This window comes from Schistocerca nitens, chromosome 7 (genome assembly GCF_023898315.1).
Source record: "Schistocerca nitens isolate TAMUIC-IGC-003100 chromosome 7, iqSchNite1.1, whole genome shotgun sequence".
NCBI classification, from domain to species: Eukaryota; Metazoa; Arthropoda; class Insecta; order Orthoptera; family Acrididae; genus Schistocerca; species Schistocerca nitens.
Genome location: NC_064620.1, coordinates 545533317 through 545559741, shown reverse-complemented (window position 1 = coordinate 545559741; position 26425 = coordinate 545533317). Strand labels below are relative to the sequence as shown.

At 43.3% G+C, this 26425-nt stretch overlaps 1 protein-coding gene across 2 annotated transcripts in view; it reads right to left on the bottom strand.

The window, feature by feature from the left end:
• The window catches only part of LOC126194642 (post-GPI attachment to proteins factor 2-like), a 64017-nt gene that overhangs the window by 14943 nt on the left and 22649 nt on the right, over positions 1-26425 (bottom strand). For both annotated transcript variants that reach the window (XM_049932814.1, XM_049932815.1), the window contains exon 3: positions 18499-18714. In XM_049932814.1, coding sequence (XP_049788771.1) covers positions 18499-18714 — 216 coding nt within the window. The remainder of the gene's footprint in view (positions 1-18498; positions 18715-26425) is intronic.

Genomic DNA, 26425 nt, shown 5'->3' with positions numbered 1-26425 from the left:
TATGGATAGAGAAATGCAACATGAAACACATCTGGCAGCCAGAAGGGTATTGTGTGAAACTTTCAATGATTACAGTAGCAATACCTTGCTGAATGACCACTCAAGAACATAAAGAAATTCTGGTAATAGGTCAAGACTGTCAGTGATGGAACACAAGAAAAAATGTGATTAGACTGAAAATTTTTTGGATGAAGGGTCACCGACATTCATAGAAGTAATTTCAGGCATGTTCCTGGGAAATATTTCTACACCATTTCTGTTCATGTTGTATATTTATGGCCTTGCATAAAAGAATATTAGTAATGATGCAGTTATCTATAAATAGCTTCTTCTTCTTCTTCTTCAGTAGCTCTACAGCCCTTGGTGAGCCTTGGTTTCTTCAACAATCTTCCTCCACACTTCTCGGTTATTTGCTGCTCTTTTCCACCCCCGGACTCCCATATTGCTGATATCCATTATTACCTCATCGATCCATCTTCTTCTAGGTCTCCCTTTTCGCCTAACTGAATGGATCATACCTTTCATCATTTTCTTTGGAATTCTATCCTCTGCCATTCTCTCCAAGTGTCCTAGCCATCGTATTCGCTGTGATTTCACAAATTTTACTATGTCCCTGCCTTGTATTAACTCTTGTAATTCGGCATTGTAGCGTATTCTCCAGCCTTCTTCCTCCCTTACTGGCCCATAGATTTTGCGTAGTATTTTCCGCCCAATGCTTCTTAGAGCATGAGCATTTTTATCGTATTCTGTCAACATCCATACCTCTGAGCCGTATGTGATAACTGGGTGGGCTAGGGAATTATATATTAGCAGTTTAGTTTTTCTTGTAACAAGGCTATTTTTGAAAAGCTGCATATTTGCAAAGTAAGCTCTGTTTCCTGCTTGTATTCTTTCCCTTATAGCCTTTCCAATACTGTTGTCATTTGTTATTAGGGCTCCCAAGTAGTTAAAAGAGGACACTCCATTGAAGCATTTCCCATTGATGTTTAGGTTTTTAGGGGTTCTTCTGGCCTCAGATTGTGACATTACCATATATTTTGTTTTGCTTTCATTTACTATGAGGCCAATTTTTAAGGCTTCTGTTTCCATTGCCCGGTATGTTTCTAGGAGTGTATTGGTATTTCTTCCTACTATAGCAATGTCATCAGCGTATGCACATATCTGGCTAGTTTTCATAAATATGTTGCCTCTTTTGTTGATTTTATTTACTGCACTATGCAGGGCTATGTTGAATAGGACAGTGGAGAGACTATCCCCTTGCTTCACACCTTTATTAAAGTCAAAGCTATCACTTGTTCTGCTAAGGACCTTTACTTTTGCTCTTGTCTCTGTCATTGTCATTCTGATTAGTCTTATTAATTTAGCACATATACCAACTTCTTTCAGTACTCTGTATAGTTCTTGCCGATTTATGCTGTCAAAGGCTTGTTTGAAATTGATGAATAAGAAATGCAGATCTATATCATATTCATAGAACTTGTCTATCATTTGCCTGATCACAAATATTTGATCAGTTGTTCCTCTGCCTGGTCGAAAGCCACACTGATATTCCCCTAGTATGCCTTCTGCACACTTCTGTATCCTTTCGTTTAATATACTTGTGAAGATCTTATAAGCTGTACTTAGGAGTGTTACACCTCTATAGTTTTCACATGCTGTTCTGTCCCCTTTCTTATAAATGGGGACTATTATTCCAATTTTCCAATTATCTGGCATAGTTTCTGTTTCCCATATATCTGATATTAATGTGTGCAGTTCCTTTATTACAGCCTCACCACCAGTTTTTATTAATTCAGCAATTATGCTGTCTTCCCCAGGGGATCGATTGTTTTTTGACTTGTGCACAGCCTGGGAGACCTCTTGTAGTGTTGGCTTTCTTGCCTCATTGGTTTCATTGTCTACTTCCAGCTCCACTTCCCTCCTGTGCAGCTGTCTCTTCATCTTCTAGGCTGGTGCTTAGTGTATCTTTGAAACACTCTGCCCATCTTCCCACTATCTGCTCTTCCTCCCTTATCATTTTCCCATCTTTACTGGAACAGGCCGTTGTTTTTGGTTGGAATCTATTCTTCATTTTGCCTATGGCATGATAGAACTTTCTTATTTCACTCTGTTCCTTTAGTTCTTCTAGTTCTTGAAATTTCTTCTTATTCCACTCTCTTTTCTTTCTCTTGCACAGTCTGTTAGCTCTTCTCCTTAATTCTCTATATTGTTCCACATTATTTCTGGTTTCTCTCTGTAGCACTTTTGTTCTTGCCCTGTTCTTTTCCTCTATTGCTGACCTGCAATCTTCATCAAACCACTCCTGGGTTCTTCTGTTCCTTCTTATGCCTATTATTTCCTCTGCAGCATCCTTAATGGCTTTTTCAAACCTGTTCCACCTTTCATCTACTCCTACTGTGGTCTCTTCATTGCTCAACTTTCTGCTTAGTGTTACTTGGTATTTTTTTACTTCATCAGGGATGTTCAGTTTGTCTGTATTCCATTTCATCATCTTTCCCATTCTGTTGCCCTTTGTTAGTGACAGTTTCTCTCTCAAGACTGATTTTATCTCAAAAAGTGGTCTGAATCACAGTTTGGTCCTCTGCAGCTCCGTACATCCGTAACTGACGTGGAGTGGCGTGCAATCACTAAAATATGGTCAATCTGATTGACTACTCCATTGGCTGCAGACTTCCAAGTATCCAGATGGATCCTTTTATGTGGAAAGCAGGTACTTTTAACAATCATATTATTCCTTGCTGCGAATTGGCATAGTAAGTCTCCATTATCATTGTTTTCTTCATGTAGTGAATATTTTACAGAAACTCCATACGGATGTTCATTCCTCCCTATTTTTGCATTAAAATCTCCTATTACTAGCATCAGGTCATATTTAGGTACTGCACAGCATACTTTTTCCAAGTCTTCGTAGAACTGTTCTTTAATTATATCCTCTTTTTCCTCTGTTGGTGCATGTGAATTAACTATTGATATATTCCTAAATTTACCTTTTAGTCTGAGTCTGCACATCCTTTCATTTATAGGTTCAAATTCTAGAAGGCTTTTCCTAACTTCCCTAGTTATTATAAACCCTGTTCCAAGTTGGCCTGTTCTTTCTTCTGGTCCACTATATACCAATGAATACTCAGGTTTATCTATCTGCCCATTCCCCTGCCATCTTATTTCCTGTAGCCCTACAATATCATATTTGAATTTTAAAATTAAATTGGCTATTTCTTTCATTTTTCCAGGCTGAAGCATTGTCCTCACATTCCACGATGCTACTGTTAGATCCTTTATACGTTTCCTTTGCCGGGATCGTGATACATGCTTTCCATCCAGTTTCCGAGGCTTCTGTTGAATTTCCGTAATATTCTTTTTTTTTACAGTATGGGGTTATTAGCCCCATGCCCAACCCCCAACCTGGAGGACCAGGATATGTATGAGGTTTACTCCTCTAGGGAAGCTGGCTTCACTATGCCTCTAGAGCCCTCCCTGCCCTATGTTGTGGGACACACTTTGTCTGGCTCCTCTGTAGAGACCAGTCCAGCTTGGGAGACCCTGCCAGTAGCTATGCTACCGCCGGCATAGCTCTCGACTTCACCGAAGCACGCAAACCCTCCCGCCCGGCACTGAAGGTGCCTACTATAAGGCGGTGTCCCCTGGGAGGGTCTATAAATAACTACTGTATTAAGAAAGCCACACAAGTATCCAGTGAGACTTCTAATTGGGACAAAGACTGACAACTTGCTTTGAATGTTTAGAAATGTACAACTGTGCATCTCACAAAATGCAAAAACGTTGATGAATGATGATTCGAAACAATCACTTCATAAAAAAGTCTGGGAGTTTTAATTTGTGTAAATATGTAATGGAATGCTCACATAGGCAAAGCACATTTTGGGTCATTGCTAGAATACTGAAAATATGCAGTTAGTCTACAAAGGAGATAACTTGCAAAACTTTTGCGCAACCTATCCTAAAATATTGATCAAATTTGTGGGACCTGTATCAAATCTTAACACGGGTTACTGAATGCAAACATAGAAGGGCAGAAATAAGGGTGACAAGTTTGTCAGACCTACGAAAGAGTCATAGAATTCAGGCTTTCATGGCTAGTATTTGCTTTAGGGGGATGATGCCGTGGTCCAAGACATGATTCATCTGCTGCTGTGTGGATACATATAAAAAGTGTGGCTTGCTGAGCTTTTTCATGACTGTCTGTTTTCTGAGGCATTACGGCCTCTGATGATGTCTCCAACATTGGTAGATGAAATATTAGGCCGAGAATTATGCTCTGGACCACAGCCTTATGGCCATACAATAATTATCAGCAAAAACTATGGAAAAGTGTCATGCAAATGCTGGAAAACCTGAACTGGTAGATGTTCGAAGGCAGAAGCCAACTACACTCCTGGAAATTGAAATAAGAACACCGTGAATTCATTGTCCCAGGAAGGGGAAACTTTATTGACACATTCCTGGGGTCAGATACATCACATGATCACACTGACAGAACCACAGGCACATAGACACAGGCAACAGAGCATGCACAATGTCGGCACTAGTACAGTGTATATCCACCTTTCGCAGCAATGCAGGCTGCTATTCTCCCATGGAGACGATCGTAGAGATGCTGGATGTAGTCCTGTGGAACGGCTTGCCATGCCATTTCCACCTGGCGCCTCAGTTGGACCAGCGTTCGTGCTGGACGTGCAGACCGCGTGAGACGACGCTTCATCCAGTCCCAAACATGCTCAATGGGGGACAGATCCGGAGATCTTGCTGGCCAGGGTAGTTGACTTACACCTTCTAGAGCACGTTGGGTGGCACGGGATACATGCGGACGTGCATTGTCCTGTTGGAACAGCAAGTTCCCTTGCCGGTCTAGGAATGGTAGAACGATGGGTTCGATGACGGTTTGGATCTACCGTGCACTATTCAGTGTCCCCTCGACGATCACCAGTGGTGTACAGCCAGTGTAGGAGATCGCTCCCCACACCATGATGCCGGGTGTTGGCCCTGTGTGCCTCGGTCGATGCAGTCCTGATTGTGGCGCTCACCTGCACGGCGCCAAACACGCATACGACCATCATTGGCACCAAGGCAGAAGCGACTCTCATCGCTGAAGACGACACGTCTCCATTCGTCCCTCCATTCACGCCTGTCGCGACACCACTGGAGGCGGGCTGCACGATGTTGGGGCGTGAGCAGAAGACGGCCTAACGGTGTGCGGGACCGTAGCCCAGCTTCATGGAGACGGTTGCGAATGGTCCTCGCCGATACCCCAGGAGCAACAGTGTCCCTAATTTGCTGGGAAGTGGCGGTGCGGTCCCCTACGGCATTGCGTAGGATCCTACGGTCTTGGCGTGCATCCGTGCGTCGCTGCGGTCCGGTCCCAGGTCGACGGGCACGTGCACCTTCCGCCGACCACTGGCGACAACATCGATGTACTGTGGAGACCTCACGCCCCACGTGTTGAGCAATTCGGCGGTACGTCCACCCGGCCTCCCGCATGCCCACTATACGCCCTCGCTCAAAGTCCGTCAACTGCACATACGGTTCACGTCCACGCTGTCGCGGCATGCTACCAGTGTTAAAGACTGCGATGGAGCTCCGTATGCCACGGCAAACCGGCTGACACTGACGGCGGCGGTGCACAAATACTGCGCAGCTAGCGCCATTCGACGGCCAACACCGCGGTTCCTGGTGTGTCCGCTGTGCCGTGCGTGTGATCATTGCTTGTACAGCCCTCTCGCAGTGTCCGGAGCAAGTATGGTGGGTCTGACACACCGGTGTCAATGTGTTCTTTTTTCCATTTCCAGGAGTGCATTTTGTGAAGACCCTATTTAAAAAGCTTCAAAATCTGCAATTAAGTGTAGAATCCAGGAATATATTACAGCCTCTTATGTATCATCCCATAGGGACCACGAACATAAGAATGAACAAATTAAGGTGAGCACAGAGCATTTTATTCACTACCACTTGGATCCACACTTATCACTGTTGATACCATTTCACCAACTTCCTCTTTGCCCGAGTCCTCACTGCTATAGAACACTCTCCCAATATCCTTCCAACTCACTACCTCATTCTTTATACATATCATTACATCTTCTCATATAACTACTCCTTTGATGGGGAAATACATAAACAAATCGCACCATGACCATGGGAACCCACATGGTGCTCTCCTGTGCCAATCTCTCTGTGAGAAATCTACAGGAAACCTTCTTAGCCTCCCAAAACTCAAAATCCCTTGTCTGGTTATGTTAATTTATGATATATTCATGATCTGCACCAATCCCCTTCTCCTGGTTGTAATCACCCAAATGTGGCACTTTCCTAGATGTTGACCTCCACATCTCTGATTGCTCCACCCATAATTCTGTTCATATTGTGATGAGCTGTGATGCTAGCAGTGTGGTGCAGTGGTTTGCATCGCCAGCTGGTTTGCTACATGTTACCAGTTCAAACCTGCCTCCCCCCACCCCCCAGAAATTGTTAGTTATTTAGTATTTACCATTTCTAAAAGGTTCTCGAAATATCTTATGTTTAGAATGTTTGCATATTCTGGAATATTCAGTGCCTGTATAAACAGCAGCATTCTCTGTCCAGGAGTTCAGTGCTGTTCTGTCTGTATGTTGGTATCAGTAATAAAAGTGCTTTCAGTGCTAAGTGTTACACTTCCTTGACGATCCTGATTTTGGATTTGGTCTCTGTTATGGTTACAATGTGAGATTGTTTGATGAAGATGCTGGGTACTTCAATACATTTACATCACTGTAGCTCCAATTAGACAACATGAATGCTATCACCTACATGGACAGGAACTGGAATCCAAACAGTACATCGTTCTTAAGATCCATACATTCAAGTGACAGGTGCAGTAGTAAGTCAGCTGCACATCAGGCATCCATCAGAGTTTTCTGGAGATGCTGGTCAGGACCCTATGAAATGGCTGAAACCATTCGATAGAGTAGCCAAGTACAACAGGTGGGATGACATGATGTGTTTGGCAAATGTGTACTTTTACCTGGATGGCACAGCCTAGTAATAGTTCAAGAACAACAAAGAACAGCTTAGTAACTGGAACAAATTCCAGGCTCAACTGAAGAAGACAATGTTTTGACTCTTATTTTATATCATTACTATGAATATAACAGAAGCCAATGAAATCTGACGCTAGATGAAAAGGATCATAGAAGACATGTACCAAGCTCTTCTTCTAAAGGATGTCATAGTGACAGAAGACTTCAATGGTGCCAGCAAATTGAGGAAATGCAACAGAAAAAAGTGTGATGAAAGAGGTATGACGGACCGCTGAATGTGGTTCCTATGGCAGTTGTGTAATATCACCCTGAGCTCACCTGTCTCATAGGCCAAACAGCAAGAGACGAGGTACAGCAGTGTATGGCAGACAGAAATGCTGGACTTAGTACACAGGAGACAGCAGCCATGAATGTCGACTGCACAAGTCTGGAAGTAAAACAGAATGTCAAATAAGAGGTTATTGATCTTTGGTGGCAAACTCTGCCACTAGTCAAACACACCTCATGCTTGTGTGACAACTGTCAAACGACAACCCAGCATCTGACCAGCACAGGCATAAGCAATATTTCTGCCAACTAAAACACCCTGCAGAAAAATAGATATTTGAAGAACAATATGCTGGCATGTTTTCACTGTGGGCACGCTGGACACATTGTACATTACTGCAGAGATATGAGATGAGCGTTTGATGACAATTATGTTGCAACAAGTCAACCATCACAACAGTCTTATTCACACAATTTAATTGCACACGACTGTCAACTTGTGCCATATCCTTGATGAGGTCATGCCCCAACACATGATAGCCACCTCCCACGACAGTAGAGAGTTATCAGCCACTTGTCTAGCCATCACATTCAGAAAACTAAGCGAGGCAACCAGCTATAGAGATGAGGGTACCACAGATAAGAATCCTCCATGGATAAGTCACCAGGATGTCAGGAAATCTCACTGAAGCCATAATTGATACCCAATCTGTCCCGGCACTACTCAATTCAGGGGCTTTCTTATCCATAATATCGTATGCTTATCACTTTCAGCTAAACAGGACTATGTTCCATGATATGAAAGCTGAAATTTGCAAATGGAAAATATGTCCAGTCAGCAGGGAAATATACTGCAGGAATAACTATCAATGACAGAACACAGCACTTTGTATTTGTCATTTTAATAGAGTGTCATAATGTTATACTCTGATGGAACTTCTTGCGGGCATCACAAGCATTCACAACTGTGGAAGATCAGAGCACCAGATTGATAAAGCTGTTCCATAAAGCAGACTTAATAAAGATTGCTCTGGGTGGCTGTTTTCAGTTGAATGCATTGTTATCCCCGTTCATCAATAAGATGAGTTCCAGTCGCCATTTGAAATGCTCAGTTAAACTGCAAAGCTTTTGTTAATAGCAAAAAGCTACTCAGGCTCACAAAAGGAATCTACAAGCCAGTGACAATCATAAGCACTGTAGGACATCAATGAGAACTTTGGATCACCACCTGTCACAAGCAGTCACAATTCATCCCTAAGGATACGTGTGTAGGGCCAACTGATCCAGTCCAGGAAGGGCAGCTCATTGTCATCAATGAAGATTTGTGCTCCACTATCACTAAGTGCAATGCAGTGTGGAAGCTACTATTGAACTGCCAACTAGATCTGGCCCAACCAAAGAACATCACTGAGCAATAGCCATTCTGCATCAATTTTCAGAAGCTTTCAAATCCATAGTGGAGAAAAGACAATCCAAATTGCCCACAATTAAACATCATATCAACACCGAGAATCATCCACCAATTAGTTAGCACTCGTGTAGAGTGTTTCTGGCTGAACAAGAATAATCTGAGGGGAAATGGAGAAGATGTTGCATGAGGAAATCACTGACTTTTGGAGAGTTTCTGGTCCTCTCCTGTGATCCTTATGAAGAGGGATGGCAAATAGCATTACTATGTACAAGACTGGTGACTGTACAAAATCACAAAGAAAGATATTTATGAATTGCTACGTACTGATGACATCCTAGACTGTTAAGGCAGAATTATTTCTCAGCTATGGCATGCAGACAGAGTACTGGCAAATCAAGGATGATGAGGCTGACCAGAAGAAGACTGCCTTCATAACTCCTGACAGCCACTATCAGATATGCTGCTTGGGCTGTGTAGCATTCCAGCCACTTTCAAATGCATGATGGACAAGCTGCTTGATGGACAGTTGTCTTGTGACAGCCAGAGCGAGAGCACCAGCAGCAGCGAGTACTGTTTGTATAAAGCGTTTATTTTGCATTTTGTTTACGACCTTCCACTAAGGAAGGGATTCTATTTGTGTTTATCTGCTCTGCATAGAAACTAACAGTTCTTGATCGTTAGGAGAGAAATTTATTTTGTACTTATTTGCTGCGCTTAGCTTTTAAATAGTTTTTCTGGGAAAACCTAGCGTAGTTTTCGCGTCTCGTATTTCAGTGAGTGTTTCTTGATTATCAGAGTAGCTCATCAGAAGATTATCTTGGGAATTTGTCACCGTATAGAGTAGGGTAAACATAGTCATGCGTAGGGACTGTGGTTGTTGTGAGCGGACGCAAGGAGAATTGGCCACTCTTCGGGGGCAGGTGGAGGCTTTGTCTGTTAGGCTCATCGAGCTCGAGGCGCAGGCGTCGGCTCGTAGTGGCGTTGGGGTAACTGTGGTGAGACCTATGCCTACTTCGGTGGCCTTGGAATCACATGGAACCCCTGATGTCGCTGCGTCTTCCGGCAGTGAGCATCTTACCGGTCAGCCATCACTCCAGGGTGAATGGCGGACAGTGGTGGGCTCGCGCGTGCCTGGCCGAAAGGCGAAGGTGGGATCTGGCCGCGTGGCAGCTGCCTTACCCCTTTCCAACAAGTACGGGGTGCTTCCTAGTGGTGATGACATCGTTTCCGAGCCACCACAGGATGCCTCGCCTGTTGGGCCAGTGGCCGATTCTCCGGCAAGGTCCCGACAGTCACAGAGGGCGGGCCTATTAGTTATAGGGAGCTCCAACGTTAGGCGGGTTATGGAGCCCCTCAGGAAAATAGCGGGTAGCTCGGGGAAGAATGCCAGTGTGCACTCGGTGTGCTTGCCGGGGGGTCTCGTCCGTAATGTGGAGGAGGCCCTTCCGGCAGCTATTGAACGCACTGGGTGTGACCGGCTGCAGATAGTAGCACATGTCGGAACGAATGACGCCTGCCGCTTGGGTTCTGAGGCCATCCTTGGTTCCTTCCGGCGGCTGGCTGATTTGGTGAAGACAACCAGCATCGCACGTGGAGTGCAAGCTGAGCTTAATATCTGCAGCATAGTGCCCAGAGTCGATCGCGGTCCTCTGGTTTGGAGCCGTGTGGAGGGTCTAAACAAGAGGCTCAGACGACTCTGCGACTATAATGGTTGCAAATTCATCGACCTCCGTTATTGGGTGGAGAACTGTAGGGCCCCCCTAGACAGGTCAGGCATGCACTACACACCGGAAGCAGCTACTAGGGTAGCAGAGTACGTGTGGCGTGCACACGGGGGTTTTTTAGGTTAGAGGGACCCCCCCTTGGGCGAAACGATAAAATACCTGACGGCCTACCAGAGAGAACATCAGCATCGTTGATAAAGAACGTCCGTCCTCAGAGACCAAAAACAGGAAAAATTAACGTAATATTGGTAAACTGCAGGAGTATCCAGGGCAAGGTTCCTGAATTAGTATCGCTTATTGAAGGAAATAGTGCGCATATAGTATTAGGAACGGAAAGTTGGTTAAAACCGGAAGTGAACAGTAACGAAATCCTAGACACAGAATGGAATATATACCGCAAGGATAGGATAAACGCCAATGGTGGAGGAGTATTTATAGCAGTAAAGAATTCAATAATATCCAGTGAAGTTATTAGCGAATGCGAATGTGAAATAATCTGGGTTAAGTTAAGTATCAAAGGTGGGTCAGATATGATAGTCGGATGCTTCTATAGACCACCTGCATCAGCAACCGTAGTAGTTGAGTGCCTCAGAGAGAACCTGCAGAACGTCGTGAAGAAGTTTCGTGATAATACTATTGTAATAGGGGGAGACTTCAATCTACCAGGTATAGAATGGGATAGTCACACAATCAGAACTGGAGCCAGGGACAGAGACTCTTGTGACATTATCCTGACTGCCTTGTCCGAGAATTACTTCGAGCAGATAGTTAGAGAACCAACTCGTGAAGCTAACGTTTTAGACCTCATAGCAACAAATAGACCGGAACTTTTCGACTCCGTGAATGTAGAAGAGGGTATCAGTGATCATAAGTCAGTGGTTGCATCAATGACTACAAGTGTAATAAGAAATGCCAAGAAAGGAAGGAAAATATATTTGCTTAACAAGAGTGATAGGGCACAAATCGCAGAATATCTGAGTGACCACCGTCAAACGTTCATTTCTGAGGAAGAGGATGTGGAACAAAAATGGAAAAAATTCAGAAACATCGTCCAGTACGCCTTAGATAAGTTCGTACCGACTAAGGTCCAAAGCGAGGGGAAAGATCCACCGTGGTATAACAATCATGTACGAAAGGTACTACGGAAACAAAGAAAGCTTCATCATAGGTTTAAGAGTAGTCGAATCATAGCTGATAAGGAAAAGCTGAACGAAGTGAAAAAGAGCGTAAAGAGAGCAATGAGAGAAGCATTCAACGAATTCGAACATAAAACATTGGCAAACAATCTAAACAAGAACCCTAAAAAGTTTTGGTCATATGTAAAATCGGTAAGCGGATCTAAATCCCCTATTCAGTCACTCGTTGACCACGATGGCACCGAAACAGAGGACGACCGAAGAAAGGCAGAAATACTGAATTCAGTGTTCCGAAACTGTTTCACTGCGGAAAATCGTAACACGGTCCCTGACTTCAGCCGTCGCACGGACGCCAAAATGGAAAATATTGAAATAAACGATATCGGAATTGAAAAACAACTGCTATCACTTAGTAGCGGAAAAGCATCCGGACCAGACGAGATACCCGTAAGATTCTACAGTGATTATGCTAAAGAACTTGCCCCCTTTCTATCAGCAATTTATCGTAGATCTCTGGAAGAACGTAAAGTACCTAGCGACTGGAAGAAAGCGCAGGTCGTTCCCATTTTCAAGAAGGGTCATAAATCAGATGCGAATAATTATAGGCCTATTTCGCTTACGTCAATCTGTTGTAGAATAATGGAACATGTTTTATGTTCTCGTATTATGACGTTCTTAGATAATACAAATCTCCTTCATCATAACCAACATGGATTCCGCAAACAGAGATCATGTGAAACTCAGCTCGCCCTATTTGTCCAAGAAATTCACAGTGCCGTAGACACTGGCGAGCAGATTGATGCCGTATTCCTGGACTTCAGGAAGGCATTTGATACGGTTCCGCACTTACGTTTAGTGAAAAAAATACGAGCTTACGGAATATCGGACCAGGTTTGTGATTGGATTCAGGATTTCCTAGAAGAAAGAACACAACATGTCATTCTTAACGGTTCAAAATCTGCAGATGTAGAGGTAATTTCGGGAGTACCGCAAGGAAGCGTGATAGGACCTTTATTGTTTACAATATACATAAATGACTTAGTTGACAACATCGGTAGCTCCGTGAGGCTATTTGCAGATGACACGGTTGTCTACAAGAAAGTAGCAACATCAGAAGACTCGTACGTACTCCAGGAAGACCTGCAGAGGATTAATGAATGGTGCGACAGCTGGCAGCTTTCCCTAAACGTAGATAAATGTAATATAATGCGCATACATAGGGGCAGAAATCCATTCCAGTACGATTATGCCATAGGTGGTAAATCATTGGAAGCGGTAACGACCGTAAAATACTTAGGAGTTACTATCCGGAGCGATCTGAAGTGGAATGATCACATAAAACAAATAGTGGGAAAAGCAGGCGCCAGGTTGAGATTCATAGGAAGAATTCTAAGAAAATGTGACTCATCGACGAAAGAAGTAGCTTACAAAACGCTTGTTCGTCCGATTCTTGAGTATTGCTCATCAGTATGGGACCCTTACCAGGTTGGATTAATAGAAGAGATAGACATGATCCAGCGAAAAGCAGCGCGATTCGTCATGGGGACATTTAGTCAGCGCGAGAGCGTTACGGAGATGCTGAACAAGCTCCAGTGGCGGACACTTCAAGAAAGGCGTTACGCAATACGGAGAGGTTTATTATCGAAATTACGAGAGAGCACATTCCGGGAAGAGATGGGCAACATATTACTACCGCCCACATATATCTCGCGTAATGATCACAATGAAAAGATCCGAGAAATTAGAGCAAATACGGAGACTTACAAGCAGTCGTTCTTCCCACGCACAATTCGTGAATGGAACAGGGAAGGGGGGATCAGATAGTGGTACAATAGGTACCCTCCGCCACACACCGTAAGGTGGCTCGCGGAGTATAGATGTAGATGTAGAAACCAAACGGACAACATGTCTTTGCTATCTGGATGACATTATGATTGTTTTGATGACACTTTAAGAATATCTCAGCCACCTGACAAATATGTTAAAGTTTGTTCAGACTACAGGCCTCCACCTGAATCTGGAAAAGTACCCCTTTGTCATGCAAGAAAAAACAAATCTTGGGGCACCTGGTTAATGATGATGGTGTCTGACCTGATCTAGTGAAAAATAACAGCAGTCACAGAATTTCTAGCTCCTCAGCACATTCTTGACGTAAGAAGGTTTCTCAGAATGTGCTCATACTACCACGGGGGAGACGGGGGGGGGGGGGGGGGGGGGGGGCTTCTGATATGATCTCACAATGTTAAATGTTATACAAAAGTGGATGCAAATATGAGGATACAAACTGCCTTCCAGGCAATCCTTTGGTGGAACACAGCACCATGGATGAAATCTCAGTCGTTGCTGCTTTGAATGACATTGATTCTGAGAGGGGAAAAATTACAGAAGCTTTGAAGGAGGTAGAGCAGACCAAAGGTAAATTCCAGTTAATAAATGGAACACTGTATAAGAGAACCAGTGCGGTGGAAATGGTTGACTGTGATCGGTCAATTGTGATCCCAGCTCATCTATAGCCAGCTATCATTAAGCATTTGCATGAAGCTCTAACATCTCATTACCTTTAATTCATGAAAACTCTAGATAGAATCAGACACAGTTTTCACTGACAAGGTCTCTACCAATTCATTAGACACGATGTGAGCCACTGTAAGTAATGCCAATGATGGAAGTATGTGCTGGAATTACCTCAAGGAATCTAGAACCAATCTTGCCTGCAGTTGTGGCATTCCACCAAATTGAAATTGGCCCTTGGGGAGGTTTCTGAAGTCAACAAATGGGAATCCATGGATACTAGTCTGCACTGAGTATTTCATCCACTATCCTGTCAACAGAGCTGTGCTGACTGCAAAAGCCTCAAAAATTGCAAAGCTCCTCGAAGCATGCAGCACCCTGTGTGATGATCTCTGATCATAGAAAAGTTTTCCAGTCAAGATTATTATCAAAGGTAACTTCACACTGCGACATCACAGACAAATGGTCTCACAGACACTTTAATAAGACATTGGCAGATATGCTCTCAATGGATGATGATATCTAACAGAGAGATTGGGATGCAATACTGCCCAGCGTGACATTCATGTACAATACAGAGAAATCGGACAATACAGGCTCCACATCATTTTTTTTGATTCACTGGGTACACTGTTCCTATTTCAACCAGATGACATTCAGGATGACTACATAAAACACCTGATGACCAGGACGAATGTTTGTATAAATAGCAGCATTCTCCATCCAAGAATTCAGCTTTGTTCTGGCTGTACATTGGTGTCAGTAATAAACCTCCCTTCAGGTTTGGCGCTCATTGTTGTTTCAATGTGACAATATCAAGTGCACTAACCACCCACAGTACATGCATTTTGATAGATGTCACCTCCTTCCACAGCAAAATTTACTTCTTTATAGCCTGACCACCCATGGATGCATGCATCTGCACTGACGAGAATTCCCTGTTAAGTATGCTGAAGGTTTCACTAAGGCAAGGATTCACAGCAAATGTGCCCCATGGGCAGAGGATGAGCAAAGGCCTGCAAGCAGTGAGTATGTATCCCCTCCACTGCCACAGGGAACAGGGTGGAGAGCCATGTGCAGATTTGTGTAAATGAAGAAACTGATCCTGAAGGAAATGCTTGTAGGAATCTAGACTCACTCTACATGCCCCATTGCACTACATATCAATTACTTCAAGCTAAAGATAAGCTCACAAATTGGGCACTCTAAGCTTTTTCATTTTCCCATTGTGCTTTGGATTCTTATTCACCCCCCCCCCTCCCCACAACATGACTTGTGCTCTCAGTTGTGCTTTGGATTCTTATTCACCCCCCCCCCCCCCCACAACATGACTTGTGCTCTGCCTGTAGATACAAACTAATTAATTCCATGACAAACTTTTATTTTCTACACTTTCTTCAATGGTGTTGAGAATGGCACATCCAGCTGCATGTCTGCGATATCCATGCTTCTGTAGAGCACTGAAGAATATGCAAAAATCTTTACAAATATTTTGCAAGCTGGTTCTGAATGTTGTCTGCCATAACCTGTGTGAGACGCATGATTGGCATCTGTGGCAACACAAAGATGTTCTACCTGACACGGACATACATTTTCAGCTGCCACATCCAAGTGCTCTTTTAGTAAACCTTCATCTGTGAGGGTACAAGGGCTTCAGTAAAAGTAGTGCTTTCCTTCCTCTTTTTCTCCTTCTTCAGAGTGCTTACTTTTAAGTTTTAAAACCTCTCATACACACTCAGATCCATCATATTTTCCATTTCTGTATTACCTGATCTTGTAAGACATGTAGTGCTTTTGTAAACAGAATGCTCTGAAAGTTTCCATACTTTACAATACGATAAACATTTTTTAAACCCAACTTTGTGTAAAATGATAAGATTCCTTGCACTACACATTTAAGTGTGAAGACTCTGTTGGCATAGTCATTGCCAGTTCACCATTGCATGGCTCTGGTTTCAAAACTTACCCTCCCCTACTTCAAAGTTCAACTTTCCCCCATGTTGTTGCAATCACATAGTGCGAACACATTTCCCTCATTCCCCTTCCACGCTCCAACTGCTCTGCTCATGAGCAAGAGTCAGAGCAGACACAAGTGCTCACACTCAAAATCAGCGAGTTGTTAAGTTCTGCCTTGGAGCTTCTCCGACAGACACTACCCTTCAAACCTAGTTTGCACACACATTTTACATGCCATACCATCACATACCTCTAATTCTCCCTCCTGCCTCAAGAACCAGCTGCAAAGGAGCATCAGGCACATCACTCAGTATCATCCCAGACTGGTACATCTGAAGCAGGTCCTTCATTACAGCTTTGACTACATATCATCATGCCTGGAAATGAGGGGCATCCTACTCACAAGACTTCTCATACCTCCTAAAATAGTATATCACTGCCCACCCAGTCTGCACAATATCCTGGCCCACCCATATGCCACACCAACTCCCGACCCCTTGAAACCCTGTTGCATGACTTCTTTGATTCAGCCACCCAACACAGCCTACTCCAGTCCCAACACAGGCTTATCATAGCCCATCAGATGCAGGGCCTATTGTGAAAGCAGCTATGCCATATTCAAGCTCTGCTACAATTTCTGCACAGCTTTTTTGTGGGGCCTGAAGACCAACCAACTGTCCAGCCAAATGCACAGTCATTGCCAAACTACGACCAAGAGCAAAGTTGACCACCCAGTGGCGGAACATGTTACAGAGCACATCATTTCAATGGCTGCTTCACAACCAGGGCAATCTGGATCCTTCCCATCGGCACCAGCTTTTCTGAATTACTAAGATGAGAGTTATCCTTTGTTCCCATAATCCTTCTGATCTCAGTCTCTGCTAACATCATCCACCCACACTCTCTTCCCCAGTCTCCCCTTCCTTCATTCTGTCATTTTCTACCAATTCACTCCCCCACATCATCGTCATCGTGTGCTGCATAAACTCAACAATTCCAGAGCCCATGAGTCGCATTTCTGTCCCATGCACCTGCTGCCTCTCCCACTGGCATTCCTATCCTGTATGCCTGCTGTGTCCTCCTGAGCCATCAGCCACCCCCACCTTTTTTCTTCCCTCAACCACTCCACTCAAATGATTCTCCACCCAATTCTACCTGCTGAACTGCATTCAGCCAACACAATGCACAATGTAGTCAAACAAGAGTGTGAGTGAGTGAGTGAGAGTGTGTGTGTGTGTGTGTGTGTGTGTGTGTGTGTGTGTGTGTGGAATGTCCACTCAAGCTCAGGAAAGGGTTTGTTCAAAAGCTAGCAAAGCAGTCAGCGTTGTTAATGTGGCTGTCACTGACCCAATTTCTCTACTAGTCAATGATTTACATCCAATCAGAACTTTCTATACCACAGATATAAATGTTTTAAAAGTGAAAAGATGCCGACTAAGTGATTCCATTTCTCCCTTTCCACAAATGAGGAAGAAGTAAAAAGTGCCATAAATATGTTGAAGAGCACTAAAACTCCCAATACATATGCCATCTCAAACAAAATAACTAAATTGTTTCAGACTCAGTTGCTAAGTCGCTGACCAATGAAATTAAAAAATCCGTGGGAGAAGGCTTGTTTCCTGAGAGCTTAAAAATTACAAGGGTATTGCCACTGTTCAAAAGCGACAATTCCAGGGACCCTCAAAGCTAAAGACCAACAATTATTTTATTAAGCCTCTGAATATGTGTTTTTATAAAGGATCAAGTTTTGTTTACAGCATACAATATGCTATCCACAAGTCAACAAGGATATAAAAAGTAGTACAAAAACTCATTGACCCTTTACCGAAAGTACGAAACAGGAACTACTGTGTGACTTGTCAAAAGCTTTTGACTTAGGAAATCATGACACAGTTGCGCAAAAGCTAAAACTGTTCAGGGTGAAAGGCACTGTACTCCAAAAGACAAAACCATATGTTACAGACAGGTATCAGTGTATACACACTAATAAGGTGTAAAGCACCATAAGTATATAAACTTTACAATTGCAATGTCCATATGTAACAATGCAGCATATATGAACTTAATACATGTAAAGGCTATTAAATAAGCTAAACTCATTTCATCTTAATTGTCTGAGAGTGTGAAACCATTTAATATTTTGAGAGCCAAATAAAATATTTGTTTCCAAAACGAATTTTTCACTCTACAGCACAGTGCACTCTGATATGAAACTTCCTGGCATATTAAAACTGTGTTCCAGACAAAGACTCGAACTTGGGACCTTTGCTTTTTGCGGACAGCTCTCGGTCCAGCTCACAGTTTCAATATGCCACAAAATTTCAAAATATTTGTTAATGGTCATAGTTTGTTACACATTTGAACTATGATTAATAAAATAAATGGAATCTCTTGCATGAATACAACCTTTCTACTGCATCTTTTTTTAAAAAAAATTGCAAAATTGGAAGTGAAAGTATTACCTCCAGGTTCACAGTACCAATTGTGTCTCTTGAAGAAATACCCTGCCATGGCAAATGATGTTAAGTTTATCACTAAGAGTTGATGTTTAATCTTCAGTGACCTTGATTCAACATTATCAGGAGGAAATCTGCGGAATTTTCTGAGCAAGTAGCATGTCAGCAGCATGTAAAGCTCTGATGTTATCATAAATGTGATAAAGCACTTCTCATGTATAGCTGAAAAGAAAAATGAAAATGTGGTTAGGAATAACAGAAAGCAACAGATATACAAAAGCACTGCATATCTTGTGACGACATCTAGCATGTGTATATGCGCTTAAAAAAAGTCACAAAATGGCGATAAATTCTATACCCCCTCCCCTTAGTGTCATCATGGAAGTAGAATTCATAAAAAACATGTGTAAAATTAGCATTTGCAAACAAGTTCATGCTAATAACGAAAAAAAAAAAACTAGAGTTTTTCATTATACTGGAATCCATAAAACAACAAAAGCAAAATATAAAATGTAATATCCTACAATTTTTTGAGATGGATGTAATGAAATTTGTCCATAAAGAGGAATACATGGCTGGGCACAAGTAACATCAATACACAGTTGATTAATACAAACAGCAACATAGCATTTACAATAAGAAGTAGTGCCACAAGTAATGGTATCTGCAGCTCTATGGAAAATGAATGTCATTATTCTTGCACAGCTGCTCAATTCCGGCATAAGCTGGAGGAGGAGCCCCGTGAGCTGCATGATTATTTAGACAATCATAAGTGAGCTATAAGAATTTCACATCAAGCTGACCATTTCAGGCAATGAAGTGTCTGCTGTTCAAGATATCCAAATACCAAGTAAGCTCTATGTCTTCAAGCACTGTGAGACTGTAGAACAAAATCCTCACCTGTTGCAATAACAAACGGACAGGATGTACAGGGTGTCTCAGATCTTTAGAGTCAAAATTATACACTTAGTAGAGGACCCTGCGCTGAGTATAAGATAGGAACCAATGGTTGAAAATGAATACGAGGTGTGGCTATAAAATAATTGGACTGATGCTGTCACACAGTAAGCCTGCATGTATCAAAGATAATGACCAACAGTTCTGAGGAGTGAAGCTTTCTCAGTCGAATGCGGTATCCCTTGTGTCTGTAGACAAATCATTGCGGTCCTGGCCTTCATTTGTGTAAAAGCAGTTATTTTGTTTTGCCAGAAAAATGATAATTGTAATTACGGAACAATGAATTGTTGTGAAGTATCACACAGAACTAGGAAAAACTGCTATTGAAACCTACCTTTTACTACAAGAAGTTTACAGCGAAGGCTGTTCATTATGTAAGCACATTTCTGAGCAGTTCGAGCAATTCCAAGATAGTCAAGAAGACACTGAAGATGACTCACACCAGAGATCCCATTAAATGCCAAAAACGGATGAAAATATCAAAAAAATAGTAAATCTGATTCAATGTATGTGTCAGTTGAGTATTCAACTGATTGAAAAACTGTAGGAATTGGCAAAGAATGCATGAGGCAAATTTTACATAACCAATTTAATATGAGAGAAGTTTGTGTAAAACTGGGGATGAAAATCCTCACAATCAAAAAAAGAGCCTGTGAAAATGTTTGTACTGAGACTTTGAGTACTATTGAAAATGATTCTAATTACTTGGAAAGAGTGATACCTTGTGAGGAATCTTCTTTTCTCACTTACGATCCACAAATTAAGGACAAATCCAAGCAAAGGAAGTGCCCATCATTGAGAGCAAAAAAAGCGTGAATGAGAAAAACTACATTCAAAGTGGTGATGATTGTTGTTTTCAATATTGGTCAAACTATTAATCAACATTACTACCTTGAGATTCTTGCTAAACTCTCTGAGAAAATAAGAAAAAAACAACCTGAATTGTGGAACAACTGGTCATATGTTCTACTCATGCTGCACTGTCTGTTAAAGAGGTTTCTAGTAAAGTACAGCATTCCAGTGTTAGGTCACCCACCCTATTCACCTGCCCTGCTTGTCACCATGTGACCTTTATCTATTCCCCAAGGTCAAGTCTGCATTAAAAGGAACAAGGTATTAGTCTGTTGAAGCAGTGAAAGAAAAAGCGGCATGTACATCAAGGAGCACACAGGGGAATACTTCCAGCACTATGTTACTCAATGCAAAATTTGCATGGAGAATTGTAAGGACAGAGATAGGGAGAATATTGAGGGTGACATTAACTAAATATATACGTTTTTGAAATAACAATATTGTGAAAAGGATAGTTGCTACTCACCATATAGAGGAGATGAGTTGCAGATTGGTGCAACAGAAAGACTGTCAGAAAGTTAGCTTTCGGCCAGCAAGGCCTTCGTCGGAAACAAGCAACACACACACACACACACACACACACACACACACACACACACACAGACTGACTGCTGAGGGCAGCCTGGGAGCAGCAGTGCATGATGGAGAGGCAATCGCATGGTGGGGGTAAGGAGGAGGTTGGGGCAGGGAGGGGGATGGATAGCAGGGTAGGGGTACAGAGAGCACTGCTTGTGGGGGCACACACGGATGAGGTGGAGAGAGAGTAGGGCAGCTAGGGGCCGTCAGAGGTTAGACGGAGAACAAAGCGGTGGGTTGGGGGGGGGAGTGGAAAGGAGAAGAAAACAACTGTGGGTACAATGGTGAAATAGAGTGCTGTGTAGTGCTGGAATGGGAACAAGGAAGGAGCTAGATGGATAAGGACAGTGACTAACAGGGTTTGAGGCCAGAAAAGTAATGCAAACACAGGATACATTGCATGGAGAGTTCCCACCTGCACAGTTCAGAAAAGCTGGTATTGGTGGGAAGGATTCAGATGGCACAGGCTGTGAAGCAGTCACTGAAATGAAGGATGTCATGTTGGGCAGCGTGCTCAACAGCAGGGTGGTCCAGCTCTTTCTTGGTCACAGTTTGTCAGTGGTCATTCATTCAGATAGATTGCTTTTGGTTGCCATGCCCATGTAGAATGCAGGACAGTTATTGCAGCTTGGCTTGCAGATCACACGGCTGGTTTCACAGGTAGTCCTACCTTTGATGGGTTAGATGATGGTCTTGCATCTAGGTCTTTTACAGTGGTATGAGCCATGAGGCATGGGGTCAGGAGCAGGTGTTGTGTAGGGATGGAGAGGGGTATTATGCAGGCTTGGTGGGTGGCAGAATACCACTGTGGGAGGGTTGGGGAGGATAGTGAGTAGGATGTTCCTCATTTCAGGGTACGACGAGAGGTAGTCAAAACCTGAAACACAATCATGAACCTTTCCTACAAAATCCTTAGCCCTGCAGAAGTAACAGTCCTTTCCAAAGGCCTCACCTTTTGCCCCAGTCCCAAATTCAGTCATGTAGGACTTGTTAAAGACCTTCTCTCCTTCTCCTGGTCCCTACAGTGGAAACATTTTTTCATCACCAATCCAACCAAACAGACTCAATCAAATACCAATATTGAACCCTGCCTGACTCAGTTCACTCTTCCGTCCAACTATGATCCACACCCCTGCCCCCAAATCACCTCCTGTTAACTTCCCAGAATTTTTAACCTCAAACCTTGCCTCACCGCCATTCCCCAAATCCCTCAACATACAAACTAATCTTACAACTGCAGAAAGAGCAGCAAACCACCACGTAAAAACTAATACTGACCTTATAATCCTACCTTCCGAAAAAGGCTCCACCACTCTCATTCTGAATCACAAGGATTACCTGGGAGAAGGACTCTGCCAGCAGTCACATTCATCCACCCGCAAATGCTGCCACAGTGACCCCATTCCAGAAATCCAGCATTATCTCCAGTCTTTCCTCGAATCCTTCAGCCCATCCCATTACCTCTCCCCAGAGTCCATCTTTCTCCTGACCCCTACCACTCCCCGCACCCCTACCTTCTACATGCTTCCTAAAATCCATGAACCCAACCATCCAGGATGTCCCATTGTGACTTTACCATGCTCCTACCGAGAGAATCACTGTTCTTGTAGACCAACAACTTCAGCCTATTACCTGCAACCTACCATCCTATATAAAAGATAGCAACCATTTCCTCCACAGTTCCTGTTCCTTTACCACATGGTGCCCTGCTTGTCACTAATGATGCCACCTCCCTTTAGACTAACATCCCTAATGCCCATGGCCTTATCACTACTGAATGCTACCTTTCCCAGCACCCAACTAGTTCCAAACATATAACCTCCTTCCTAGTTGCCATAACCAACTATATCCTCACCCACAATTACTTGTCCTTTCAAGGTATTACCCATAAACAAATTGAGGTATGGCTATGGACACCTGCATGGCACCATCCTATGCCAATGTATCCATGGGGCATCTAGAGAAATCCTTCCCAAACAACCACAATCCCAAAACCCTCACGTGGTTCAGATTCAGTGGTGACATCTTCGTGATCAGGATCAAGGGTGAAGACACACTAAGCACATTTCTCCAGAGCCTCGACACCTTCGCCCTCTTCCTATTCAACCCAACAAGCCACCTCTCTTGATGTTGACCTCCACCTCAAAGATGGATACATCAGACCTCCATCCATATCAAACCTTCCAACCATCAGCAATAACTCCACTTTGACAGCTGCCACCCATTCTACACCTAGAAGTCCCTTACATACAGCCTAGCCATTCACGACTGTCCCATCTGCGTGAAGAGATATACCAAGAAATATACCAAGGGTCTCATGGAGCCCTTCACAGACTGTAATTACCCTCCCAACCTTGTACAAAAACAGATCTCCAATGCCTTATCTCTCCAGTCACCTACCACCTCCCAAAGTCCGACCATCCTGCCACAGAGTATCATTCTCCTCGTGACTCAGTATCACCTAGGACTGGAGCAACTGAATCACATTCTCTGACAGGGTTTTGACTACTTCTTGTTGTGCCCTGAAATGATGAATGTCCATCCACTATCCTTCCCACCCCTCCCACAGTGGTATTCTGCCACCCACCGAACCTTCACAATCTCCTTGTCCATCCCAACACAACCCCCGCTCCCGACCCAATACTTCATGGCTCATCTCCCTGTAATAGACCTAGATGGATGAACTATCGCAAACATCCTCCCATCACCATCTACTGCAGTCCACTCACAAGCATCACCTACCCTATCAAAGGCATAAAATTGTAAAATCAGTCATGTGACGTGCTGCATTCTACGTGGGCATGGCAACCAACAAGCTGTCTGTCTGCATCAAAGGCCACTGACAAACTGTGGCCACAAAACAGCTGGGCCACAACATTGCTGAGCACATTGCCCAATATGACGTTCTTCATTTCAATGACTTCTTCGTAGCCTGTGCCATCTGGATCCTTCCCACCAAAACCAGCATTTCTGAATTGTGCAGGTGGGAATTCTCCATGTAATATACCCTATGTTACTGTAAACCACCTGGCCTCAACCTTCATTAGTCATTGTCCTTATCTATCTAGCTTCCTTCCCTGTTTCCATTCCAGCACTACACAGCCCTCTATGCCACCAACGCACCCACTGCTTTACTTCTATACTTTTTCCACTAACCCCCCCTCCCCCGGCCTTCCATCTAACCTCCTGCCTGCCCCTAGCTGCCCTACCATCTCTCCATCTCATACCTATAGACTCCCACAAGCAGCACTTTACAATCCCGTACCCCTACCCCTACCATGCTATCCCTCCCCCTCCCTGCCCTGACTTTCTCCTTACCCCCACCACCCAGTTGCCTCTCCCCTCGTGTGCTGTTGCTTGCAGTCTGGCCTCAGCAGCCAGTGTGTGGTCATTGTGTGTGTGTGTGTGTGTTTTTTTTTTGTCTATTTCCAATGAAGATCTCTTTGGCCGATGGTGGTGATTTGGGTTGAGGGGCACTTGACATCATGGTCATCAGCGCCCTGACGAAAATTCAGCATGTAAATCTCATGGTTAGGGACAAAGGTTGTCCCCACATGCGGAGCAGTTTATAACATATTAAAGTCTGCCACCCTTCACCACCAATTTAGGGATAAATCCTGACAGTTCACAAAATTTCACCACTCTTTTAACACTTATCAGTATCTGCGAGGATGGTGGGCTGATTTCCAGTGAGACTGAGTGCTGCCCTAATATCAGTATACAGGACACACATAGCCACAATATGCTGAACTGAAAGCATCACGCCACAAACTTCACAGAGTGGTGGATCCTCCCGCCAGAGGAGAAAGTCATGTATGAAAGGGCTGTGCACGATGTGCAGTCTGGTAAGCAAAACCTCCTTCCAGTGGCGACGCTGACATGAAGTCTACCAAGACTTTGTGGTTGATTTGAGTGACCGCAGTTTGTTGTTTGTCACCTGAAACCACTTAGTCTCCCACTGACATATGATGGATCTGTCAGAAAATGAGATAATGGTGTGCAACAGGATGGGACATTCATGGACAGCAATATCCCAACATGCTTCCTTGGCAGCTTTGTTGGCCATGTCGTTACCCTGCATCCCAACGTGGCCAGGTACCCAGTGAAAGATCACTTCCTTGCCACAGTATTGGAGCCGCTGTAAGGAGTCATGGATGAGCTGAATCAGTGGGTCTTCAAATTTGGTGAAGTGCTTGAAGTGCACTAAGAGAGTTGGAACAGACAAGAAAACTCATACGGTGATGTCTGTGAACCCTCTCCAGTGCCAAGGAATGCCATACACCTCCGCATCATAATTTGTAAATTGTTCTGGAAGACCCACTTTAAAAGCCCTATCAGAGAAAACAGCAGAGCAACCGAGAGCATTCTCCTGCTGGGATCCATCTGTATAAAAAATGATAAAACTACAGTATGTACTTAAAATAGACGAAAACAAAGTTGTAAAAACAAAACCTGGAGTATCAGTTTTCTTGTACTGTGTCAAGCTTAAAATCACTTTGGGCCTCTGAAGGTTTGTATGTGTGTCCACTGCTGACAAAGGTTTAATGGCCGAAAGCTACGAGTGTGTGAATCTTTTTATTGTGCCTATCACTATTCAGCATCTCCGCTATATTGTGAGTAGCAACTTTCCTTCTCTGGTATTGTTACATTCCATCCTGGATTTTCCATTGTTTGATTTTTTTTACTTTGTATCAGACATAACCAGGAACAATGGAAAACACCTGCCAAAGCAAAGATCATGATAAGCAAGTCATATTATTCAACAATTCTGACCTATTTGTTAGGATTTTGGACCTGAACAAAGAAAGATCAATGCAAGAACGAAAATGAAATGAGTGTATGGGCACTGACAGCCAGGGGTTCCCTACCTGGGGAAGTTCAGCTGCGAAGTTGCAATTCTTTTCAGTTGATGCCATACTGGGTGACTTGCTTGTTGATGATGATGATGAAATGATCATGAGGACAACATAAAATCCCGTCACAGCATGGAGAAAATCTCCGGCCTGGCCAGAAATCAAATATACAAACAACAGAAATGCATTTCTTATGAGGAATCCTGGGTAATGCATTACTTGATAGCATCAGAAATGAAACAATATAAAACATGCTTTAGATCAATCCAGTAAAAGAAATTATGGAAAGAAATATGATAAAATGGTTTGACCACATCAAAATAATGGAAAAAAAGACTACCAACAAAAGCTCTAGAATGGACAGAATCCAGCAGACCAATTGGAACACCATGAAAAAATGGAGAGAGGAAATTAAGGCTGATGTGAATCAAAGAGGAATACAATAGGAGGAAATGCTGAACAATACACTGTGTGAGAAATGAGAAGATTGGGAGAGGCTCTATGAATGATTTGCATATGCAAAACCATTTCATGAGATGATGAGGAATATGAATATGAAGAAGAAGAAGAAGAAGTGATACTTTACTGCTTCACAGCATAAAGATTAAGTGTCCCTGATTTGCTTCTCTTTTGTTAATGTATATCCTGATTCATTCCAAGACCCTTAACAGTCTCTATCTTGATGGGATCTATGG